This window comes from Notechis scutatus, chromosome 4 (assembly GCF_049901735.1).
Source record: "Notechis scutatus isolate UNSWTSFEM ecotype Mainland chromosome 4, rNotScu1.2, whole genome shotgun sequence".
Taxonomy (NCBI): domain Eukaryota; kingdom Metazoa; phylum Chordata; class Lepidosauria; order Squamata; family Elapidae; genus Notechis; species Notechis scutatus.
Window position 1 is genome coordinate 76727853 of NC_142012.1, and position 23835 is coordinate 76751687.

Genomic DNA, 23835 nt, shown 5'->3' on the forward strand with positions numbered 1-23835 from the left:
ATGGAAAGAGGAGATTCAGAACTGGGTTGTTGTTTTTTACAAGATTTACATATATAAAACAGGATATTTCTTTTACATATTGTAACATTTAATTAGGTGTGCAAACCTCTACAAAGGCTTATTTGTGCCACTTGACGGTAGTTGGGAGAACCTTTTGGATTTAGGCCTTTTAAAGACCAGATATGCTTCCAATTTCTTGTTTTGCTAATTTTGATCAGAGTTTAAAAAGTGTGCATTACATCAGATTTAATCAATTTTTCTCTGTTTCATAAAGAAGGAGCTGCGCGCTGAGGCTGGATGAAGACGAGAAATGTTATCTCTGAAATGGCCTAAAATTGACAAAGCAGGTATCTCTACTCTCAGGGGCACCCTTCATTTTCAGGCCTACCCAGAAAACAGAAACTAAAACTTAAAATTCCCAGGAAAGCATAGACAGACAATTACTTTAGAACAGGGGTCTTCAAACAGCTTTAAGACTTGTGGACTTCAACTCCCAGAATTCCTCCTCCAGTCATGTTAGCTCAGGAATTCTGGGAGTTGAAGTCCATAAGTCTTATACTTGCCAAGTTTGAAGACCCCTTGCTTTAGAAGCTCAGCCCACCCAAGCAATCTGTGGAGAGGTCACCTCCTCCCTCACAGGCCATTATTCCAAATACCTTCTCAAGGAGTCACCTAGATCAGGAAGTCTCCAACCATGGCAACATTAACACCTGTGGATTTCAATTCCCAGAATTGGAAGCTGAAGTCCTCAATTCTTAAAGTTGCCAAGGTTGGAGATCCCTGAACTAGAGCAAGGTAGATCTTTCTCACTCCCCAAAACTCCTAGCTCTTATGTGGGAATAATATCCCACACAGCTCATAAACATCTTTCTGACAATATTAAAAAGCCCTGGCTTCAGAGGGACATTCATTTAGAATTACTTACCAACTACTGCACATTTATATGTCATAAGAGAAGCTAAAGCTTTTACTTCATCAACACTCACTTCTGTGCTGTAACGAATACCTGTTAAAAGAAACATGAATGTTAGCAATTAATGCATTGTGTCACTTGTCAATAAAAAATAAACTGCGAGCACAAAAGGAAAGCAATTATTAAAAAAAAAAAAAGCAATTTATCAGGGAGCCAAAATACAATGCAATCTAATTTGCCCAATCTTTTGGTGACAGAAAAAAGAAAAGCCAAATTTGTAACTAATTCTATCAGCTCTCATATCTGTCCCACCACACAAACCCACATTTTGTTCAAGGAGTGGATTATCATCTCCACATCTGGTTTTAAGCAGGAATCCAATCCAATTACACATCCAGATCCCAACTTTGTTTCCATAATTCCGTAAATACTTTTTTTTTATTAACCTAATATTATTCACAAGGGCTCATTTTTCAACGTTGTTACATGCTGCTTTTGGTCTGGAAAAACCCAACAGTGAGCAAACCAGCACTGACAGGCAGCCATTATACAATATTTGAAGCAATAAGCAGAATACTGACAGAATAATATATACAGTTGGGTTTAAGGAAGCCATCACTGAAATCATAAAGATCAATTTCAATGAAAAAAATCTGTAAAATCTCTCTCTATAAAAGCGAAATACCATTCATGCATCATCACAAAATCTCTACCGTGTTTCTCACAAAATAAGGCCGGGAGTTTGTTTGTTTTTTTGAGCCCCGAAAAAACGGCTAGGACGTCTTTTCAGGGGTGAATTAATTTCTCCCCCCCCTTCCATGCACCAGCGCCGTCTCCAACAACAGCGTCTGAGTCGCTCCCGCTTTTCCTCCATTCCCGTAACAACAGGACAAAAAAAAAAAAAAAAAAGATTTTGAGGTACCTGCGAGTGCCGCGCGATGCGTTTTGGTTTAATCCTGAGGCTGGGTGGGCGTGAGAAGAGCCGAGCGAGCGTCTCTGCTGCTGCTACCCTTGGTGCTCCAGCCTCGGGCTCTGCAAGTTTGCAAAAGTCCCAGTGCGTAGCCCGTTCCTGCATTCCAAGCGCCCAGGCCGAGCTGCAGCTGTCCCTCTCTTGCCAGCGCCGTCTCCAATAACAGCGGCAGCAGCAGCGGGAACCGTGGAAGTTATGGAGGCGGCCCCCACCCGAGAAGCGGCTGAAATGCTTCCACGGTTCCCGCCGCTGCTGCCGCTGTTATTGGAGACGGCGCTGGCGAGAGAGGGACAGCTGCAGCTCGGCCTGGGCGCTTGGAATGCAAGAACGGGCTGCTGCATCGGAATTTTTGCAAACTTGCAGAGCCCGAGGCTGGAGCATCAAGGGTAGCAGCAGCAGAGACGCTCGCTTGGCTCTTCTCACGCCCACCCAGCCACTCAGGATTAAACCAAAATGCATCGCGCGGCGCTCCCAGGTACCTCAAAATCTTTTTCTTTTCCCTGTTGTTACAGGGGAAAAGCGGGAGCGACTCAGACGCTGTTGTTGGAGACGGCGCTGGCGAGAGAGGTGCCAGCACCGGTGGGAACCGTGGAAGCTACAGAGGCCTGAGAAGCGGCTAAAACGCTGCTGGACATCCACACCGCCGCCGCCTGCCTGCTGACCCGGGTAAGGGAGGGGTAAGGGAGCCCTCAGTGCTCCACCATGATTGGCTGTTAGGAGCGGCTGATGGTGAGGCGTAGCTGCCCGGGGGGGCACTCCTAATGGCAAGTTCCCCCCGCCTTCCCCCCCCAATTTCGCATGTTTTAAACTAGGGGCTTAATTTCATTTTATGCCTAGAAAACAAACTGGGTCTTCCTGGGGGGGGGGGCATATTGTTGGAGAAACACGGTAGAACCGTAAAGCCTACAAACTTGAAATTTGGCACGTATGTTCCTCTTCGCTTCTAAGTGCTCGTTAAGAAAGGATTTTTTGAAATGACCATCAGAGCATTAGTATTTCCGATATTATTATTATTATTAACATGCTCTGATGCTAAGGAGTTCTACTCCCCCTCCCAACCTGAAAAGAAATCTCTTCCAAATGCAAAACACAAGCAGAGGAGTTTCAGTTTCAGAGCACCAAGCAGGTTTAGTACAGAACAGTTGAGCTAAGCCACGCCCAGGCTCCTTGCTGTCTCCTTCCTTATTCACTCAGCAAATACTATTTTGGTTTCCAAACAGCCCTCAACTCTCTCACACACTGACAGGATGCTAGCCAGATGGATACCGATGGATGCTGGTAGGCAGAGACAGAATTTCCCCCTCTTATTTTCCTCCTCAAAAACTAAGCCCGACCACATAGTTTCATAACGAAGCACACAGGTATCGAGCTAGTGAAATATAAACAAAAGCTCAGATCCTTGAACAGAGAAGCAATAAAATCAAGGAGGCAACCATGAGGAGAAATTTCCTGATAATGAGAGCAATCAATCAATGGAAATCCTTCAGAAGTTGTGGGTGTTCCTTCAAGGGGGATTTATAAGACGAGATTTGATATATATTCATACATGATATTAGTGCATGTTCAGCAAAACCTACAACTCCATACCATTCATAACAGTTAGTGGTTTTGACTGACTGATCTAAAACACGTCAGGCTAAAAAGTCCACAATATCCTGGATTCAACTGCTTAAACTATAAAAAGGTTTCCTTTGTCCAGTCATGCCCGACTCAAGGGGATGGATGCTCATCTCCATTTCTTAGCCAAGGGAGCTAGCATGGTCTGAAAATACTTCCATGGTCATGTGACCAGCAGGACTATACGCTGAGCACACAGAACCTGTTGCCTTCCCACCAAAGTGGTACCTATTTATCTACTTGCATTTTGCATGCTTTTGAACTTTTGACTAAAATGTAAAAAAACATACTAATACAGGTATAGGATTTCTCTGGTATAGGCCAACTACTGGCTTTATTCTGTGTTGTCCGGTCAGTCGAGTATTTTATGAAAAAGAGATGAATTATTTTTTTAACGCCTGCAGTTGAACAACTTCATTTTGCAAAGTCTGCTGTGCAGGAAGCTATCACTTCCTCATTTCATGTCTGGGAGCACGTTAATCTAAGACAGCCTGTTTCCTGCTCTCTTATTTAGTGTTGCCTAACCCTCCACAACTAAGCAAGGAACAAGTTCACGGTCGCTCTCAAATGGAGTACATCCATTCGTTCATCGCTCTTATTTTAATAATTAAAATTTACCAAGCTGGAGCCACAAAGCATTGCAAATGCTACCAACCCACTTAAAAGCAACGGCAGGTCACTGAACTCTTGACAACATAATGTAAGTTTCCCGTTAACAGTAAAAAAGAAAAGAGAAAAGGAATGTACTCCATTTGATAGGAACCAAGGATTATAAAATTTAAGGCTATTAAGAAATTGTTCCTGAATGTAATGGAGACTTTGATTATACACAAGAAAAAAAGACGTGATAAGAGAATGTATTGTGGAAACATTAGGGCACTTGCGTCTGGGAATAAATAGGAGGAACCTTGAAAACAAAACTATGTATCTTTAATCGTTGAAAACAAAACTATGTACCTATTAATTGGGCCTATACTTATGCGCATGCATCTTTTACTCTGCTTTAAGTCTGGAAAACTGTTTCATTCAAGCTGACTTATTATAATTGCAAAAAGAAACACCTACAAGTAAACAACCAAGCTCAGAGGAGTACCAAGAAGTTCAACTACATTTATTCTCTTCCATTGCCAAGTTTCATAGCTATTTCAGAGGCTAAGGTATTGTTAAGATTCGGTGCATCTTCCTTTATTTCCTTCCAAATTTATTGCTATTGGGCTTGTCTCCAGAAGTCGTGGATGCTTCATTATTGGATTTTTTTAAAGAAGAGACTGGACAGCCATTGGTCTGAAAATGAAATAGGTTTTTGTTTTTTGTTTTTGCTTCAGCAGGGGGTTGGATTAGAAGACCTCCAGGGTCCCTTCCAATTCTGTTATTCCGTTATGTTCTTTTGTGCCTTTTATTTCAAGAGATGGAATAAAACAGCCATTAGAAAATGCAAGAAAAATTGCACCAAAATTAGCAGTATTCTGCTTCACTTTGTCTAAATGCTTAGGCAATTCGCTTTTCTGTTATAAAAGCCTCTTCCTACTACAAAATGACTCACAGCCATGGTTAAACTTTCCACTGGAACTGGCACAAGATGTTGTTTGTTAAGGGTTTTCTTTTCCTCTGGCACACCCGAAAAAGAAAGTTAACAGTCTGCAAAAAACAGATTCGTCTCCTTTGTACTGAAGCAGCAATGAAAAAAATCACCAAAGAATCCTGAAAAATGTTCAATTTCTTACTCCCTTCTGGAAAAGATAAGACTTGTAGGTAAAACTGTACACATACACACAATTTAGCAACTGCTTACAAACTCCAATAATTCTGTGAACAGTGAATACAATACGGTTTGTGACTAATGATACAAAAACATGGTGAAGCAAGGATCTCATCTATCCGTATTAGGAATAAATCCAAACAATTTGGTAATAAAAGTAGCTAAACCCAAGTTCCTTAAATAAAGCTTATATGATGGAATGAATATTTTTATATTTTATAGCGAATAATGGAGCCATCTACAGGGATCAGCTACCGCATAAACCACAGGCTTCAAGTTATTTCCCGTAAAATCCTTACTCCTCCCGCCAGAAAATGCCAACAGATGGTTTTTATTGCCAAATTACTATATATTTTTAAATAGGGCTGTTCCTGGATGATAAAGATACCCAGTTCCTTGAGTCAATTTTGGGATGGAGAAAGGGAAGTGAGGAAAAAGAACCAAAACTGAAGCCATCACGTATTGCATAGACTCCCTTTCTTTACACTGGGTAGGTTTAGGTTTAACAAAACAGCTTTGGACATTTTAAATTATTTTAGCAACAATGAAGCAAGCGCTAGTTTATTTGTTTATTTATGCACTACTCAAAGAAGAAAAGAATCACCATTAAGAAGCTAATAGGGATTTTAAAAATTAAGGATGCTTGCAAATGACAGAGATGACCTAAAACAACGATTATAATCGGGCTTAAGGCTGTAGTAGCTGATCCAGAGGTGCGAAGAAAAAAACGTCAACAGGACTACTTATTCCACATGACTGTTTCTACAGGAACAATGGCTTCCTTTAAGATTGGGTATCTCTGTTAGTCTGGATAAACACAGAGATTAACATATGACGCTCCATTACTAGAAGGTCATTCCTGTTTCCTGTACCTTGTTAGGATACTTTTAGTTCTCTGGACAGCTGTCCATATGATGAATAAGAGCAGCTGTAGTAGTTCCTTCTGAAGCACAACCTCTAAGGACGTGATCACACAGGCAAACTGTTAACCTATCAGATATTAAACTGATACGCACACCAGTGTATTTGTTTACTGTATTATGATTGATTGTGAATTGTTTGCACGGTTTTGCTTAGAGGAGGGAGAGGGAAAGAGAGAGGGAGAAAATACCCTGAAAAAAACATATACATCCCAGCAAAGAAGTCCAAGATCCATACACCTTACAAAATTAGGGTTGAGTATTTTTAATCTATGCATGATGCTGCTGCTGTTTCTTTCCATTACTGAAAATGTTTTTTTTAGTTCTTAAGAAATATTTAGGAAGTGAAACTGTTTCTATTAAGTTAATTTAATGGCATATATAAAGATGCTCTTAGAAGTCACAGCCGTTTAAAAATGAAATCCACAAATTCAGCGAAGCATAGTAAGATATATACCTTACTAGTCCAGTTGACTTGGAATACAGATAGAAAATATTTCTCAGGTGACAAAATAGCCTGGAGCAGTTTCTAAAAATCCTGCAAAAAAACCAATCTTGGGATTTGGGGCAAATATATCTACTCTGAAACAGCCAGGGCACCACTGCTACTATGATACAATATATACATTGTCGCGTTGAAAAAGTCTTCTTTGAGAACAAGAGTTCTTAAAGAAGACTTTTTCAATACGACAATGTATATGTTTTATTATATTTATTATAAAATTTATTTCTGCCGATCTAATTTCAAAGTGACTTTGGGCAGCTTACATTAGAAAAACATTAAAATGATCAACTATAAATATGCCGAATAAAATCACTGATACATATGAGAACGCAGAGATTCTACAAAAGGCAGTTTACTTTTTATCTCATATTTCCACTTTTAATACTTGTTCTTGCTTCTTGCTAAATGTAAACTTGCCATGCCAGGTTTTATTTACTATGGTTTAAAGAACACGTAGCTGAATTTTCAAAAAATTACGTCATAACTTATTATCAATGAATACTCAATAAAGTTTGGAAATAAGATTCCTGCTTCCTGCTAATTTACAAGACATCCTTCCAAAAGTCAGAAAGTATGGTAATCAAGAATTCCTGACTAAAAATCTCAACTTTGTTCAAGGCTTTTCAACACAACATTCTTTCTAAACACTTTCTAAAGACAAGGATGATGATGCATGGACCAGCAATTCAAATTAGTTCAATACCCCAATGGAATTATTTAAAGGAATTCCAAGGATTCAAGCTTTAAACTTTATTACAGATTATCAAGCTTTAAAACACAGTAATTTTTCTTTTATAATTTTACCTATCAAAGCAATACCTCAAAATCCACAGCACAAGAGATTGTTATATTAGAGGGGTCTCACTATTGTCAAACCCATGGACTATACCAGAAACTGCTAGTATTGCTTCTGTTACTTACACATTATGTAAAAGAGGGATAATATATAAGTTAGTGTGAAGTTTTAATGTTACAGACAAGGAAGATGACCTTATCCCAATTTGTAATGATCAACAAGCCTTATTAAAAAGATAATAAACATAAAGCAATTAACGAATTAAATACAGAAAAAGGGAGGGTGTGAAGTCCCAAAGGTGCTTTTTCAAGAGGCAACAGGATTTTGTTTTTTCTTTGAAGACGTTTCGCTTCTCATTCTTGGTTGAGAAGCGAAATGTCTTCAAAGAAAAAAACAGAAAGTCCAGTTGCCTCTTGAAAAAGCACCTTTGGGACAACCATGACTTGGATGACCGAGAAGCTTCATATGGAGGGTGTTAAGGAAACAAAAAGAAAACTGGAGCAAATCCATGGAGCAAGTGGATGTAGATGACCAGGCTGAGCCCGAAGGAGGGGGAGTCAAACGCATCATCAGCCTCAAGTCCCTTCATGCCCACAATCTAAGTCCAGTACACCTTGAATTCCTCTGACTCTTATCTACCGCCCATTTGTTTTGACCAATAGTATTTCAGATATTTGTAGAGAGCGTAAACTCACAATAAATCTTTAATATCCATTGGAACTGCCTGGATCTTTTGATTTCCCTGTCACTTGACATCGAGTCTATTTTTCTCTTGGATCACTTGTGTCTTATAAACATTTCCTAGCCCAAAACAACAACTTTGTTGTTGGCACGTCCATAGGCATGTCATATCCATGTTATGAATCTACTATCTTTCCCAACGTTCCCCTCTTTGTAGAAAACATTCACAAGCAAATAATTTAAACACTCTAAAGCTGCTTTGGCAACCTTAAGAGCAGTATGGGAGAGTAATGCAGTTCACTACACTAAAATGTAAAATATCTATAGGATTCTTGGAAGCTGCTGCTATTTACCACCACTGGAGGACTCAAAGAAGCCAATCCAATTTACTGGAGCTCCTCAAGCAAGACTTTTCTTTTTGGTTACAAGGATTTGGAGATCGATATTAAACGGATTTTGGTTTTCCTACATAGGTTTGGAAAAAATATTATGATTCTTAGAAAATGATATTGGGACATAGAACTTTGTTAGCAACTTAGGAGAGATTGTATTATGTGGCGATAGTTATTTCAAGATTATTGTTACAACAGAGCACATGAAGAAACCAGTCTGGATGGCAGAAACTGCAAGAAAATATTGCATTTGTCTACGGTGATTCTAAAGTTATCTTCACTCTATGTTCTTCACTCCATGTAGACATTAAAGAACAAAATGTCTACATCAAAGCAAATATTTTATTCAGTATCCTTCAGTGGCCACAACGGAATTTTTAAACCTTGTATCCAAACTAATCTGGACAGGCTGAACTGGGACCACCCATATTTGAAGAATGAAGAGCCCTGTTTCCCAGATGCATAAATTTCACATCTGAAACATTCCACGGAGGTTCTTCAGCATTTCTTTTGTAAACCTCATGATCAAATAAAACGTACACTTTGATATGCTGATATAAGCCCTGAATGTTCTACCTACTGATTCATTCTCTGAAGATCAAACAACCGAACAAAAACATAGCATCCAAAACACAAATTTCCAGCAATTAATTGGCCTTTGGGCAACCTAGCCTCTTTCAAACCTATGGAATGGCAGCCTCCTGAAAACTCCACAGGAAACTTTATTTTCCTTGTGAAACTCAAACAAGAATGAACTATGGACTGCAGGGAATTGTCAGAATTTGCAGAAAGCTTGTTTATCACACGGAGGACTAAAGCAGGGAAGAAAAGGGAGGAACTCCAGAGGATAGGTATGTCTCCATTATATAAAAATGCACCTTTCTAACCTTTGGTGCAGGTTTTCTTATCTAAATAATCAGGTAACACTCTGGAAAGGATGTTTTGCAACCCTTACCGTTCTGGCCAGTTTTGTGCTTAACCAATCAACAACTGCCGGGTACACTACATATGAACAACTCGATGACTTCACAAAAAAGATAAATGAATAAACGTCTTGATTTTCCAATTCATTTTAACTGCAACCATCACAGCATGTCTAGGGCGCCTGAGGCTGAATTAGGATTGGGACAAACTCTCACAAACCCAGTGAGCTCCCTTAACCCTTTCTCAGTGCAAACTTACAGAGCTGTTTTGGGGAGAACTGGAGGAAGATGCCTTTGAGCTCTTACAGAAAACTTGAGATGCAGGTCTAACAAACATGGCTGTGATGAATCATACAATATCCAAAGATGTTCTTGGTAGCCTGCAGGGGTAAATGCTGCCAACCCTCAACTTACTTTGGCCTCCTTTAAGGGTGGGGTGGTTCAAACAAAGAGCAGCGCTATACCCCTTTTTCTTTGCAAGTATGCCCTTGGGATCCATACAGAGCATCAAAGGCAAACTTGTTGCCACTGAGTAGCACAACCGGCCTTTTTGTTTACTGTTTTGTCACACAATAAACAGCCAAACTACCAAAAAAGCCATTCTGTTTCAAGTATTAAAGCTTTAATTCCCTCTCTTATCCCAGGGTATATAGTAGTAGGAAGCAACTAATGGAAATTGCTATAAGATTCTTTGATTGTTGGTTTATTCTTACAGTGACTTCCATACTCAAGGCCCATTATCCGCTGTTCTTCTGCTGAAGTGTTTAAAAAGTGTTTAAAAAGGTTAATCAGGATATTGTAAGCAGTGATTGTAGGAAATGTTATCTATGCAAGAAGCAGGAAAGAGAAGACCTGTGTCTGGAGGCAAATTGGCACAGCCATTACTTCCATCTTGAAAAAAAATCACAAAAACAAACGCGAAAGCTTTTCTTTATATAAGCAAGCAAGCCAGCAAAGTCACAAATGAAGACCAGACATGAAAACACTCCCAACTATCTAATGCACTCGTATAAATTATCTCGTAACTGAAAAATTCATGTCAGTAACATAACCCCTACACTATTCCACAAAGGGGAGGGGGATAAAGTTTACTAGGAGGCCAAGCAAAGGTTGCAAGGAGTTTGCCACCGATGCGGGCTTTTCATTATTTTGGCAAGACCAATTTTTGGAAGAGATCTTTCCACTTGTAATACCAGGTTAAGTATCACAGCATTCCCACACATCTGAGCAGCACTGAAAAAGGGAGATGTGGTCAGATAAATAAAAAAAGTTTTTGCAAACTTTGCAACATTTTAAAAGTGGGGGGTGGGGGAATAGCCAGTTTCACCTTAAAAGGGAGGTTGGGTGGAGGGCAAGCATGGCCAGATTCCTAAAAGGAGAAAGAAAAACCACTTCCAGCAATGTAAGAACCAGGACAATACTGTATATTCTACAATAACAATTGAATGCTATTGTCCTTGTCCATCCAAGAATAGAATATTGGATATATTTAATCTATCTATCTACCTCCTATTTACAGAGAGTATGTGTGTGTGTGTGTGTGTGTGTGTGTGTGTATATGTTTTCTGAGGTTTTCACGGGTATTTGTATGTGGATCTTTGGTTATTCGGGTTTTCTCCCGTGTAAAATTGGAAGTATCTAGGCGACATTTCGATTAAGTCTCATTCATCATCTTCAGGCTTGTGTCTTCGGCTTTGTGCTTGTGAGCTTGCAGCTGCTTCTTCCTTTTAACTGCTAGTGGGGGTGTGACTTGATTGGGTGGGGGCTTGGCTGTGTTCTGATTGGCTGGGGGTGTGTTCTGTTCAGGTGGGGGCTTGGTTGTGCTCAGGTTAGTCTTAGTTGCTGGGGGATTTGAGCTGGTGAGCTGTGATCCTGCTGTTTGGCTTCGCGTTCGTGGTCGTGCCGCATCTTCATGGTGGGCGTCAGTTCGCTTCATGTATGGGTTGGAGGGGTTTGAAGTGGGTAGTGATGCAGAACCGACCTCTTCCCTGGTCCAACACCTCAAAGCCACAGGACATGAGATTGACTTTAAAAATACCAGAACTATCGCCAAAATCGAACACTTCAACAACAGAATAATCAGAGAAGCCATAGAGATAGAAAAACGCCCACACAGCATGAATAAACGAGATGATACCTCCCACCTCCCAGCCATTTGGAAACCCGCCCTCATTAACAAATGAGTACCTAACATGAAGAATGACACCAGACCCACGAGGGCCACACAAGATGCTACCACCACATTTCCACGTAGAAAGCAAACTCACACCCACACAGATGAGACACGACCACAGACCAGAAGCCGTACCGCAGCTGCATCACTACCCACTTCAAACCCCTCCGACCCATACATGAAGCGAACTGACGCCCACCATGAAGATGCGGCACGACCACAAACGTGAAGCCAAACAACAGGATCACAGCTCACCAGCTCAAATCCCCTGGCAACTAAGACTAACCTGAGCACAACCAAGCCCCCACCTGAACAGAACACACCCCCAGCCAATCAGAACACAGCCAACCCCCCAACCAATCAGAACACACCCCCACCCAATCAGAACACAGCCAAGCCCCCACCTAATCAAGTCACACCCCCACTAGCAATTAAAAGGAAGAAGCAGCTGCAAGCTCACATTACTCCGAGAAGCACAAAGCCAAAGGCACAAGCCTGAAGATGATGAATGAGACTTCATCGAAACGTTGCTCAGATACTTCCAATTTTACACGGGAGAAAACCCGAATAACCAAAGATCCACATATACATATATATATACATACATATATATGGTATTCAGCTTTGTTCTGGTATTTTCCCATGTCATTATAGTTGTGCTTTTAAAGTTGTAGCAACGTTTCGGCAGAATCTCATCTGCCATCATCAGGCTTCTGTATTGTGTTCGTCTGCTACAACTTTAAAAGCACAACTATAATGACGTGGGAAAATACCCGAAGAAAGCTGAATACCATACATATAAATACCAGCGAAAACTTAAGAAAACAAATATATATACACAATAATATATTTAATCTATCTGTATCTACAGAGTATATGTATGTATATGTGTACATATATATATGATATATTTAATCTACAGAAGTATGTCAGTGTTATATGTGTGTGTATATACAGACACACACACTTCGCACATTGCAGCAAAATGACAATGGAGAACTGTTTATTATCATATCCATGTAAGGCGTTTTTAATGTTTGTGGAGCAATTTGTACGTTAGTTTAGTTTACTGTCATTGCACTTCCAGCACAATGAAATACAATGCCATCTCCAGTGTACATCATAACTACAAAAATAAAACACAAACACACCTCCTTCGCCTTCTATGCAACTGAATTGAAACCCACCCACCTTCCATATCGCATGAATATTGCAAATATACCGAAGAATTCAATAGAGCCCTGGGATGGAAAGCTGGTTGTTTTGTCTTCAGCCTGCATTTGTTAGCCAACCCATCGCTCTCCCAACGGAGTTGTGCAGGGATAAAGTCGATTTACACAAAACCCCTGCTTGGACACGCGTGTCAGGCTGGAACCCTCAAAGGGGGAGGGGAGCGTCCGTCTCTTTCTCACAAGCCAGAGGAGACCCAGAGATCGGGAAGGAAACTCCCCTCAGCCACGTATGGAAAACTAAACCAGACCCGTGTTTATGTCAAGAGAAGCGGTGATGCCCCACAAAGTCCCGCGTCTGGGAAGCCTTGCCGGGAAAAGGCACGCAGGGCAGCCCCAGCAGAGCCCGGGATCCTTGGCGCCCGCCCGCCCGCTTCCCTCCCAGACGCGTGTCGGCGAGGGCACGTGTGAACGGCGGCCGCTCACCTCCTTTGCAGGGCGTGCGGTGCTGGCTGTGCTGGGCGCGGTAGCCCTCCACCACCTCCCACTCGCCGTTGTCGCGCTTGATGGGGAAGGAGACGCTGAGCACGTGGTTGCAGGGCTTGATGATGCGCAGGATGCCGCGCACGCGGTGCCGCTTCTCCTCGGCGCTCTCGCGGGTGCGCAGCCCGGACACCAGCTGGTCCTCCACGATGCCGGCGCCGCGGTCGAAGAAGCCCTCCACCATGCGGAAGAAGTTGGGGTCGTCCTCGGAGGCCTCCTCGCGGCTCACCGCCTGGCTGTAGCCCCGGCGGGGCTCCCCGACGGGCGGCACTAGCTGCAAGGCCGAGGCCGCGCAGGGCTCCGCGCACGGCGGGCATGAAGAGGCGGCAGCAGCGGCAGCGCGGGCGGGCGCCAGCAGCTCTCCCAAGCGGCGGTACATGATGGCGGCGCTCCTGAGGCGGCGACGGGGACGCCCCAGCTGGGCCGCCGCCGCTGCCTTTAAAGGGGCCCGCAGGGGCGGGCGGGAGCGCGCCCCCGCCCCGACGCCCTCTACGCAAGCGCGGGACGCGCCGGCGCCACGGCAACGCGGCGGAAGGACCGCCCCGACCCGCGGCGCGCCTCGCCGTTGGCCCGGTCTCGCCCCGCCCACCGTTCCCGTGGAGGACCCGACCGGGTAAGATGGCGGCGCTGGCGGTGGGTGGTCAGTCTATTCATCCGCTTGAGTGGGATATATATATATGTGTGTCTTTAAATATATAAATTTAAATATATAAATGTATTATATATTTTATTTTTTAAAATATATAAATTTAAATATATAAATTTTATGTATGAATTTATATATAAAATATATAGGTATTTCATATATATACATATATTTATAAGCACACGGTAAGGGTAAAGTTTATATTTAAATATTTATATATTTATATATTTATATATTTATATATTTATATATATATATATATATATATATATATATATATATATATATATATATATATATATATATTTGTTTTCTGAGGTTCTGGGTATTTGTATGTGGATCTTTTTATTCGGGTTTCTCCCGCGTAAGATAATCTTAGCGGAGAAAACCCGAATAACAAAGATCCATATATATATATATATATATAGTATGTATAATATTAAATTTTAGAAAAATGGTGTAAAACTATAATAATGGGGATCATTCAGTGTGGATTAGATAACTGTCAATCTGTTGCAGATTTACTTGGAATAGTTTACATTCTGTAAGGATGCGTTTAATCCCATCAGAGAACATCTGCCTATCCCAGGGAAGGACTCAGTAGTGGATAAAAATGGCAAATCTGGTCTGAACATTGGCTAACTTAATGATGATAATGGTAATAAAAATTGGCATTGACAGAATCCCCATCGGTCAATTGCAAAAAGGCAGCTTCACTTGGAACAGTTTGCATCCTTTAACACCATCAAAAGTTCACATCTGCCTATCCCAGATCCTTGGGAAGGAAGGACTGGATGGGTGTACAGAATTGCTAAATCCAGTCTAACCATCTGGTTGATTGTGTGATGAACCATAATGATATTGTCATTGGCAAATTCACCATTAGTCAATTGCAAAAAGCAGCTTTACTTGCAACTGCTTACAACCTATGATGATACCTTTAACACAACAACATCTGCCTATCCCAGATTCTTGGAAAGGACTAGAGAGGTACACAAAAAACCTAAATCCAGCCTAGAGGTCTGGCTGACTTAACCATAATAACATTGTCATTGACAAATTTACCATCAATCAATTGCAAAAGGCAGCTTTACTGGAACAGCTTACATTCTGTAACAATACTTTTAATAACTTCTGGCTATCCCAGGTCCTTAGGAAGGGCTTACTAGGTGGATAAAAAATGCCAAATCAGTAAACATCTGGCTGACTGTCCAATGAACCATAATGGTATTAACTGTAAAAAGTCAATCGGACAAGTGAATTGCAAAACTTGGAACAGCTTGGATCCTGTAACAATACTTTAATATTATTTAAGCATCAGATCAGAATATTTTATCCCAGATCCTTGGGAAGGACTTAATAGATGGAATAAATATGCCAAATCCAGACTAAACATTTGTCTGACTGTGCGACCTGCCATATTGTGGTCATTCCTGCCCCATTGTGAAATGAAAGGGTTTCTTGGATGCAACGGTGCAAGCTGAGCTTTTTCCAAGCACAAGGACTCCATACAAAGCATCTTCCTGCAGCTCCGTGTTTCTCAACCTCCCAAAATTCAGTTGAAGTCCACACACCTTCAGATGGCATGGGTTGAGAAACTCTGCCCTAAGGCCTGGCAAGCTAAGCCACATTAAAGGAGGAGATGTTTGAAGAACCTGGAATTCAGGCAACCCGATTAATCTTGGTTATCCAATTAACTTATCTTTTGGGGATTGTGCAATAGAAGGAACCATGCCCCAATTAACTGCATTGTGTTGGCTTAATGAATGAGGGAATAGAATAGAATAGAATAGAATTCTTTATTGGCCAAGCGTGATTGGATACACAAGGAATTTGTCTTGGTGTAAATACTCTCAGTATGCATAAAAGAAAAGATACATTCATCAAGAGTCAAGAATCATAAGGTACAACACTTAATGATAAATAGGTGCCGCTAAATAAATAGGGCCCACTGTTATCCATTATGCCAGTGCAACTGCTTAATCTTGGAGATTCCCACCCTCCCAATTCAGTGTATCAGATGAATGCAGCCATGTATGAACGACTAAATGAATAGCAGCAGACGAACATTTTACACCAGGATGGTAACTGCTGAGTTTATTGGACTGTTTTTACTTTATGCGTTGTTAATGTGCATTTTCCTGTGACCCCATTCCCTTGTTTTGGGTTAGGTTGTCTTGGAGGATTTCCTGTTCTTTGATCATATAAATAAATACTGGATTTGAGCAATAGCACCCCCATGTAATGCCAATGCAACTGCTAGTTGAATTGCCCTGATGAAAAGTCTTACATGAACATGACCACAACATAATGGATGCTGCTGTCTTTTTCTCCCTGGTGCTGCACTGTCTTCAGAGCTCTTGAGCAAAAGCTGAGTTCATACCAGCGGTCTCCAAACTTGGCAACTTTAAGACTTGTGGACTTCAACTCCCAGAATTCTCCAGCCAGCATAATAGCGGCTGAGGTATTGCCTGATAAAATACAAAAAATAAAATATGCAGAATGAATATTGCAGGGAGGGCATACCTAGCAAGGAATGAGGGCCAGCTCACCCCTCTAACTCTACCCCTGAATTTGACATTTCTAAGTATTAAAGAGTTGAAACCAACTCTTAATGGGAACTACAGATTGGCTGCTTCGACTTTAAATTAATTTAAATTAGATTCTGAGCTGGATGTTGGCTTGCTTCATATCAGCTTCGAATCAGATTCTGAGCTGGACATATCATATTGCTTCATACCAGTCCTCAGAGCTTTTTAAAATAAGTCTGTGGAAACTTAAAGGTTGGTTCTGATTAAAGCAAAGCTGAATTATTGTACAATAACATAGCAAAGCCTATTCAATATACAGCTTGATACTGTTTCCTTCACGTTTCATTGGGCATAGGGGTAGGATATATATAACCCTGACATAAATACACTTAAATTGTTTATATTTCATGAAAACAGTGTTTATTATATGGTGCATGGGAACATACGTTAATAGAATAGAATATTCTTTATTGGCAAAGTGTGATTGGACGCACAAGGAATTTGTCTCCGGCGCAGAAGCTTTCACTATACACAGAAGCAACAAAGTGATAAGTCATAAATCATAAGATACCTTTATAAATCATAAGATAGAACCAATATAGTGATAGTCACAAGATACCAATAGGTGTTGTGATTTGCCAGCAGCAAGTGCGGATGGCTGAGGTCTCTAAGAGCGAGGACTTGGATGAGGGGCCTGAGTGTGATGCAGCGATGGGGCCAGGACTATTGAAGAGTAGGGAGCTGCCTTCAGAGCTTGTGGAGTCTGGCAACAGTGATACAGAGGACCGCAGGGAGCCTGTACCCAGTGTGCCTGCATGCAGGGCTGCTCGAAGGAAAAAGCAGCTGAAGCAGCAAGGGCGACTCGGGAGTAAGGCTGGAATGTGATGGCCCCTCCCATAAGGGATAAAAACCAGCCCTTGGGGATGTGTTCTTTGCAGGAAGCAAAGGAGTTCTTTAGACTCAAGAGTCCTCATTGAAGCCCTGCTTATTCTGGTTTGTTTTTGAAACTTTTGTTGGTGAATATTTAATCAGTAATTGGTCTTCTGTTCTTGGCAGCCTTTTGCAACCTTGAAAGGGCTTGCTTTTGATACCGGACAAATAGGTTTAAATGTTTCTTGGCTGGGAATGCACTGAATTCACAGCACCGCATTAAAAGAGGTTTGCTTTTATGAACAATTCGTGTTTGTTTGATTTGAACAAGGCTTGGGTCAGAACAATAGGCGTAGGTAACAGGAAAAGTGAGAAGAATTATAGTAATACAGTCCTGCCACATGGTTAGATATCCTTGGGCATAACACATTGCTGTGGGAATTAAGTGTTTAGCAAAATGATGGCATGGGGGGAAAAACTGTCTTTGTGTCCGGTTGTCTTGGCATGCAGTGCTCTACAGCGGGGTCTTGAGGGGAGAAGTTTATGTCCAGGATGGTGAGGGGTCTGTAGATATTTTCTCAGTCCTCTATAACTGTTGTGACCTTCGAAATGCTAGAAAGCTCCCACATAGTGAAGTAACAGCTATACTGATGCAGGGTTGTTGTTTTCCCAGCATAAGAAAAAAGGGCATAGCTTGCAAAAAAAACAACAACTTGTCATGTGAAGTGGCCCTTCTTAAAGCTGGACTATTTTGAAAATCCTCCTCTTTCCATCTGTTTGCATTGAGTCGGCTTGCGCAGAAACAGCTTGCATCAGATATCCCAAGAGATAAGAAGAGCTTCCTTAGTTGGCTGTGCCTACGGACAAGTCCGTGACTGGGCAGGAACTGATTTTTTTTTTTTCCTCTCCCTGAAATGCTGTTTTCTCAAATTTATGCAAATCCTTTAAAAGCGGGCTTCTAAATCATTGTGAGGGTGGAGAAACAGCTGTCCCGAGATCTTTAAGGATGTTTGCTGACAACCTACTGCATGTTGTCTTTGTCTCAGTCTGGAACATGTCCACTTCCTGTTCTTATGAGCCTTTCCCCATGAGTTGCGATCAAAGTCACATAAAGTAGGAGAATGCGTTAAGGAAATGCTTTATCCAAATCTTTGGGCTCTGAATGAGACATTGCATTTCTTAAGCACTATAACAAAGAGACCAATAAAAATATAATAAAACTAGAAGTAAAGCAAGTGTGGCCTAGATTAGTAGAAAATGTGTAGGTCAAATGTGAGGGCCTAATCCATTTAGGCTATCATTGAACTTGGCATGTGTCATTAATCATATAAGGCTGCGTATAAGACATAAGGCAGAAGCACAACTGTATAGAGCAGGGGTGTCAAACTCAATTTCATTGAGGGTTGATTGATAGTAAATTTGTCAATAACAATGTTATTATGATCAGCCAGATGTTTAGGCTGGACTTAGTTTTTTTGTGCACCTCTCTAGTCCTTCCCAAGAATCTGGGATAGGCAGATGTTGTTGTGTTAAAGGTATCATCACAGGTAGTAAGTAGTTGCAAGTAAAGCTGCTTTTTGCCATTGACTAATGGTGAATTTGCCAATGACAGTATTATCATTATGGTTCATCACGCAGTCAGCCAGATGTTTAGACTGGGTGGGCATGGCCAGCTTCATGCCACTTCCCAAACTGCTAGCATGTTTCCCCTTTGCATTGGGTAGACACAGGCTGGTCCCTTACATTTTCCAGGCTGGCCCGCAAGCCTTGTGTTTGACACCCCTGATATAGAGTTATCTTTATTGCAAGTCTCAGAGAGCCATTATATTCCACAAATGCTTTTCTACCCAAGACAAGAATAGTGTACAGAAGTTAAAATTCTCATGACCTAGAACCAAACAACCAACAACCAACCTTCCTCCCTCCCTCCCTCCTTCCCTCTTTCTCTCTCTCTCTCTTTCTTCTGTCTGTCCTGAATGAATGAATGAATGAAAGCGATGAGCTGCCACAGGGTCATGTCATGGTTTGTACTCTACAGCTTGTGATCACGTAGCGGCTGGGGCATAAGCTAAGGGCATGTACTTGTTGCCCTTTGCACCTCCCATTTAGTATTTTTTTAGTACTCGTTTAGTATTTCACATTTGCTCTCGTGAACAAGGCTGGCACATTTCCGGAATTAAAAAAGTGAGCTAGCGACATAGAGCAGAGATCAAAGATAGACCTTTCCCACCTGCGCAGCTGAACTCTACACTATTGCAAAATCAGTCAAGATTTTTTTTGTCTTCAAAGGCATTTTTTTTATTTTTTATGTTTGCCTACTTTGGAGTTCTGGTTTCTTCTCTGAATAGACATGTTGAGGCTGGCGTGTTGTCCAGCACTTTCCTTGTGAGGGGTGACAAGGAATGGTAAGGAATTCCCAGATTGCAGAGAGAGATATAGCTGGTCCTTGACTTACAACAGTTCATTTAGTGACAGTTTGAAGTTACAAAGGCACTGAAAAAAGTTAAGTGACTGTTTTTCACACTTAGGACCATTGCAGCATTCCAAGGTCATGTGATCAAAATTCAGACTCTTGGCCACTGATTCACATTTATGGCAGTTGCAGTGTCCTCCAGGGGGGGGGTCACATGGTCCCCTTTTGCAGCATTCTGACAAGCAAAGTCAACAGGGGAAGTCAGATTCACTTAACTGTGTTACTAACTGAACAATTGCAGTGATTCACTTAACAACTGTGGCAAGATAGGTCATAAAATGGGGCAAAACTCACTTAACAAATGTCTCATTTAGCAACCAAAATTTTGGACTCGGTTGTGGTCGTAGGTCAAGGATTATCTATACTGCATTGGGTGAATATGAAACTTTGCATCCCTATAAGCGCTGGTTTGATAAAGTGGAAGCTTGGCTACAGTGGAAACGTGTTTGATTTTCCTTACTCATTTTCCCACTGGGGTATTTCTAAAGAGAAAATCCCCCCTATTTCTGAAACTTGTCTGTAAGCCCCAGTGATATTCCTGATTGCATTAATAGATACATTGAAAATTCGGTGGCTTCCTTTTAAAGATAATAGGAACATGGGGAAATCTTTCACTTGCCTTTATATTTTTATATAAAATTGTAAAGGTAGTCCTTGAGTTATGAATGTAATGGAGCCTGCCAATTACATTCGTAACTGAGGATTCGTAGGAGTGAATCACGTAAATTGAACATGATCACTCCCTGCTTTCACCCAGGCATTCGTTAATCGAATGCACGGGTGTTAAATGCACAGGGTATCTCAGGGTGGGGATGGCCATGGGGGGACCTAGTGATGGAACAGGCCACCCAAGTTCTCCCCAACCCACTGAGATACCTCATGCTTCCCCTCTTCCTTCCTGCCACGCCAGACTCACCTTGCAAAGATCTGTCTCCTCTCTGCCACGGTTTCTTTGCCTTTGAGGGAGAGGAGAAGAACAGGTTGATTTCGCTTCTAGTGTCTGGTTGGCTTGCAAATGCCTTTCGCACTGAGAGAGTCAGACTAGAATTGGAAGGGTCCTTGGAGTTCTTCTAGTCCAGAGCGAAAGGTTTTGGGGGCCATGATCTTATGTGACTTCAAACACCCCTCCGCTTTTGCATAGAATGGGTATCTAAAGTCATATGAAATTACGCACCTCCCCCCCCAGCATTTAACTCTTGGCCGAAAAGCATTTGCAAGCCGATCGGACACTGGGAACGAAATCCTGTTGCTTCCAGCCTACCAGTCAGTTTGCAAATGTTTTTTGCGCCAAGAGTGAAAGGTTCTGGGGGCCATGCTCTCACACGATTTCAGGTATCCCTTTGCTTTTGCAGAGAATAGGTGCCTGAAATCACAGAAAATCACAGCCCCCTCCGAACATTTCACTTTTGGCGCGAAAAGTATTTGCAAGCTGACCGGACCCTGGGAGCAAAATCGTCCTTGTTTCTTCTTCCTCAAAGGCAAAGAAACCGCAGCAGAGACAGATCTTTGCAAGGAGAGTCTGGCGCGGCAGGATGAGAGGCGAAGCAGTTGTGGGGGGACGGGGGGAATAAGGTGAATGTTGCAGGGCCTCTGGTCGTTCGTAAGGGCGAACGACTACCGTGGTGCTGCAACATTTGTAATTTTGGGACTTTGTTGTAAACTCTGGGGCGGGGGAGCTTGTCGCATAACTTCAAACAATCACTAAGTGAACTGTTGTAACTCGAGGATTACCTGTATTTCACTGCTGATCTATTGAATCAGCATTTCTGTTCATTTGCCACGTATGCATTCTGGTCCACAGTCAAAGAGAAACTAGATTTTTACCAATTTATTAACTTGAAGTCAGAAACAAGCAAGGTCATATATATTTGTTTGGCAGTATAGGTGTGCTCAACTCAGCTCCTAGCGATTTGCAAAATAAAAACCAAATAAATAACCTTAACACGCACAGTGGAACTACACAGACCCCCCCAAATGTTAAACCGCCTCCCCCCCCCCACACACACACAGACATACCTTGCAAAAAAATCTGCCCTTCACTGCTCAGTGAAAACCCACAGAGCAAATGCCGGGCAACCTTCATCACTGCAGGGAAATGCAAATGCCAGTCAAATGTTTATATGAGCAGAAATCTGGCTGACCTCAGGGTTTCCAGAAAAGGCATTTGGGTGGTGGGGGGGGAGAGAGAGAGAGACTTAATTGGGCACATATTTTTTGTCTTGTAAATCGCTAAACTCCAGAACCTTTGTGCTGCTATTCACAGGCAGAAGAGCCGAAGTTTATGGCCTGAATCCTAGATGGTTACAAAGAGTCTCTTGTGCCGGCTTTGGAATCTTCTTGCTATAACTCTCTCGAAACTTTGCAATAACTCTTTAGAGCAGAAATATGGCAGAACCATTATCGGCAATTAAGAAGAAGAGAGACAAGTCGCTCCCCACACCCCTACCCATCATTTGTTCAACAGGGCACAGTTTGGGGGGTTGTGTTCTGCTGGTCTCATTATAATCTTCCGCAGTTTAGCATGATATGTTGGAAAGGGACTCCAATTGTTAGCACTTTTAATCAAAGCCAATTAGGAGAAAATGGCCCCAGAAAGGTGAATTGTAACAAAGGCTCACAAGGCAGAAGGGTTTATATCAGCTTCTTTTATTGGTTTTGGAGAAATTTGGGTAGCAGTGCCCAGCACAGGTATTTTGTCTTCCATCAGATCTGGAAAACTGAGGGTTTTTTGGGGGGAGGGGAAGGAAACAGACTGCTGGAAGAACAGCCATGCAGATTGCTGCTCTCAAGAAAATAAAAGGGAAATTCTTCATTAAAGGCTCACGGAGGTTAGAGTGAAAAAGAATATCTGATTTTTTACTGTCTGACTTTTTCATGCCGAGCTGTCATGAAGCGATCTCGGTTTTGAGCTGTGAAAGACATTATAGAATTATAGAATCATTGTATGAAGGCTGGAAGGGACTTTGGAGGTCATCTACTCCAATCACTCACCCGGGGAAGGAGTCCTTACTGTATCCTAGGCAATCTTTTCTTGGAAACCTCCAGTGATGGAGCACCCACAACTTCTGGAGTTGATTAATTGTTCTCTGTCAGGAAATCCCTCCTTAATTCCAGGTTGGGTCTCCCTATGACCAGCCTATACCTGTCAGGGTTCTGACAGATGCCCTAATTAATTCATGAGTCAAGTTTCAAAACAAATCCAATTATTTATTAGGAGCAACATGCCGGCACTTTTCCCAAGTGCAGTCGGCTCTGCCGTACGTAATTTACTGCTCACCTATGACCCTTTCCCCCTCTCCTCCCAGGGTGTGTCATAAATCACATTCTCCAATGAAGCACTTTCACAAGCTGTAGAAAACACGCCTCTCTGGCTGGCTCTGGTAACCTGGGACACAATCTGGAGAAAGGTATGCATAGAATGTGTTTCTGGTGATAGCAACCAAACTGCTCCATCAGATCTCCCCCCCTTCCTTCTTATGGCAACTCGAGAGCAAGCCAGGAATGCTTTACGAGTTGACACCACCGTTGATTCCTTCTTGCCCTGCCTTCAGGTGTTTTGGAGAGTAAATCGAGGCTGTCTTCTCTGTGGCAAACCTTCAATAAGCTCCAGAGAGGGCAGGAAATTCAAAGGAGTTGAGCATAGCATGCTTAGGAAAAAGAACCCATCCTGATGAGATTACATGTGTTTTTTTTCCTCACTGAACATTTGCAGCGGAGATTTTATAAAGAGAATTGGGGGTTCCTTAAGAATACTTTTCATTCATCTTGAACTAAAACACAAGATCCCACGTAATAGCACTCCAACTCCAGGGAACTATCACGGATCAAAGTAGCTTCTCTGGATGGGTGTTTACAGTCTGTGAGTCTGGGGCACAAATACTGTACTAATATTTGATCTTCCTCGGTCACTAGAGAGAGGGGAGTACATTGTCTAGTTGTTGAAATTTTCGGTGG

General features: G+C 42.0%; 2 protein-coding genes across 5 annotated transcripts in view; one reads left to right on the forward strand and one right to left on the reverse strand.

The window, feature by feature from the left end:
* GLUD1 (glutamate dehydrogenase 1) overlaps positions 1-13777 on the reverse strand; it is a 32623-nt gene extending 18846 nt beyond the window's left edge. The window contains exons 1-2 of the mRNA XM_087963858.1: positions 13305-13777; positions 926-1006 (exon numbers count right to left, since the gene is read on the reverse strand). Coding sequence (XP_087819984.1) covers positions 926-1006; positions 13305-13740 — 517 coding nt within the window. The 5' untranslated portion in view covers positions 13741-13777. The remainder of the gene's footprint in view (positions 1-925; positions 1007-13304) is intronic.
* A 104-nt stretch (positions 13778-13881) lies between these two features.
* Positions 13882-23835, forward strand: part of SHLD2 (shieldin complex subunit 2) — a 133984-nt gene continuing 124030 nt past the window's right edge. For 3 of the 4 annotated variants that reach the window (XM_087963848.1, XM_026674204.2, XM_087963849.1), the window contains exon 1: positions 13882-13974. The gene's annotated coding sequence lies outside the window, so the exon portion shown is untranslated. Of the gene's footprint in view, positions 13975-23182; positions 23289-23835 lie in introns of those variants that run through there. The other variant, XM_087963846.1, reaches the window with a different exon arrangement.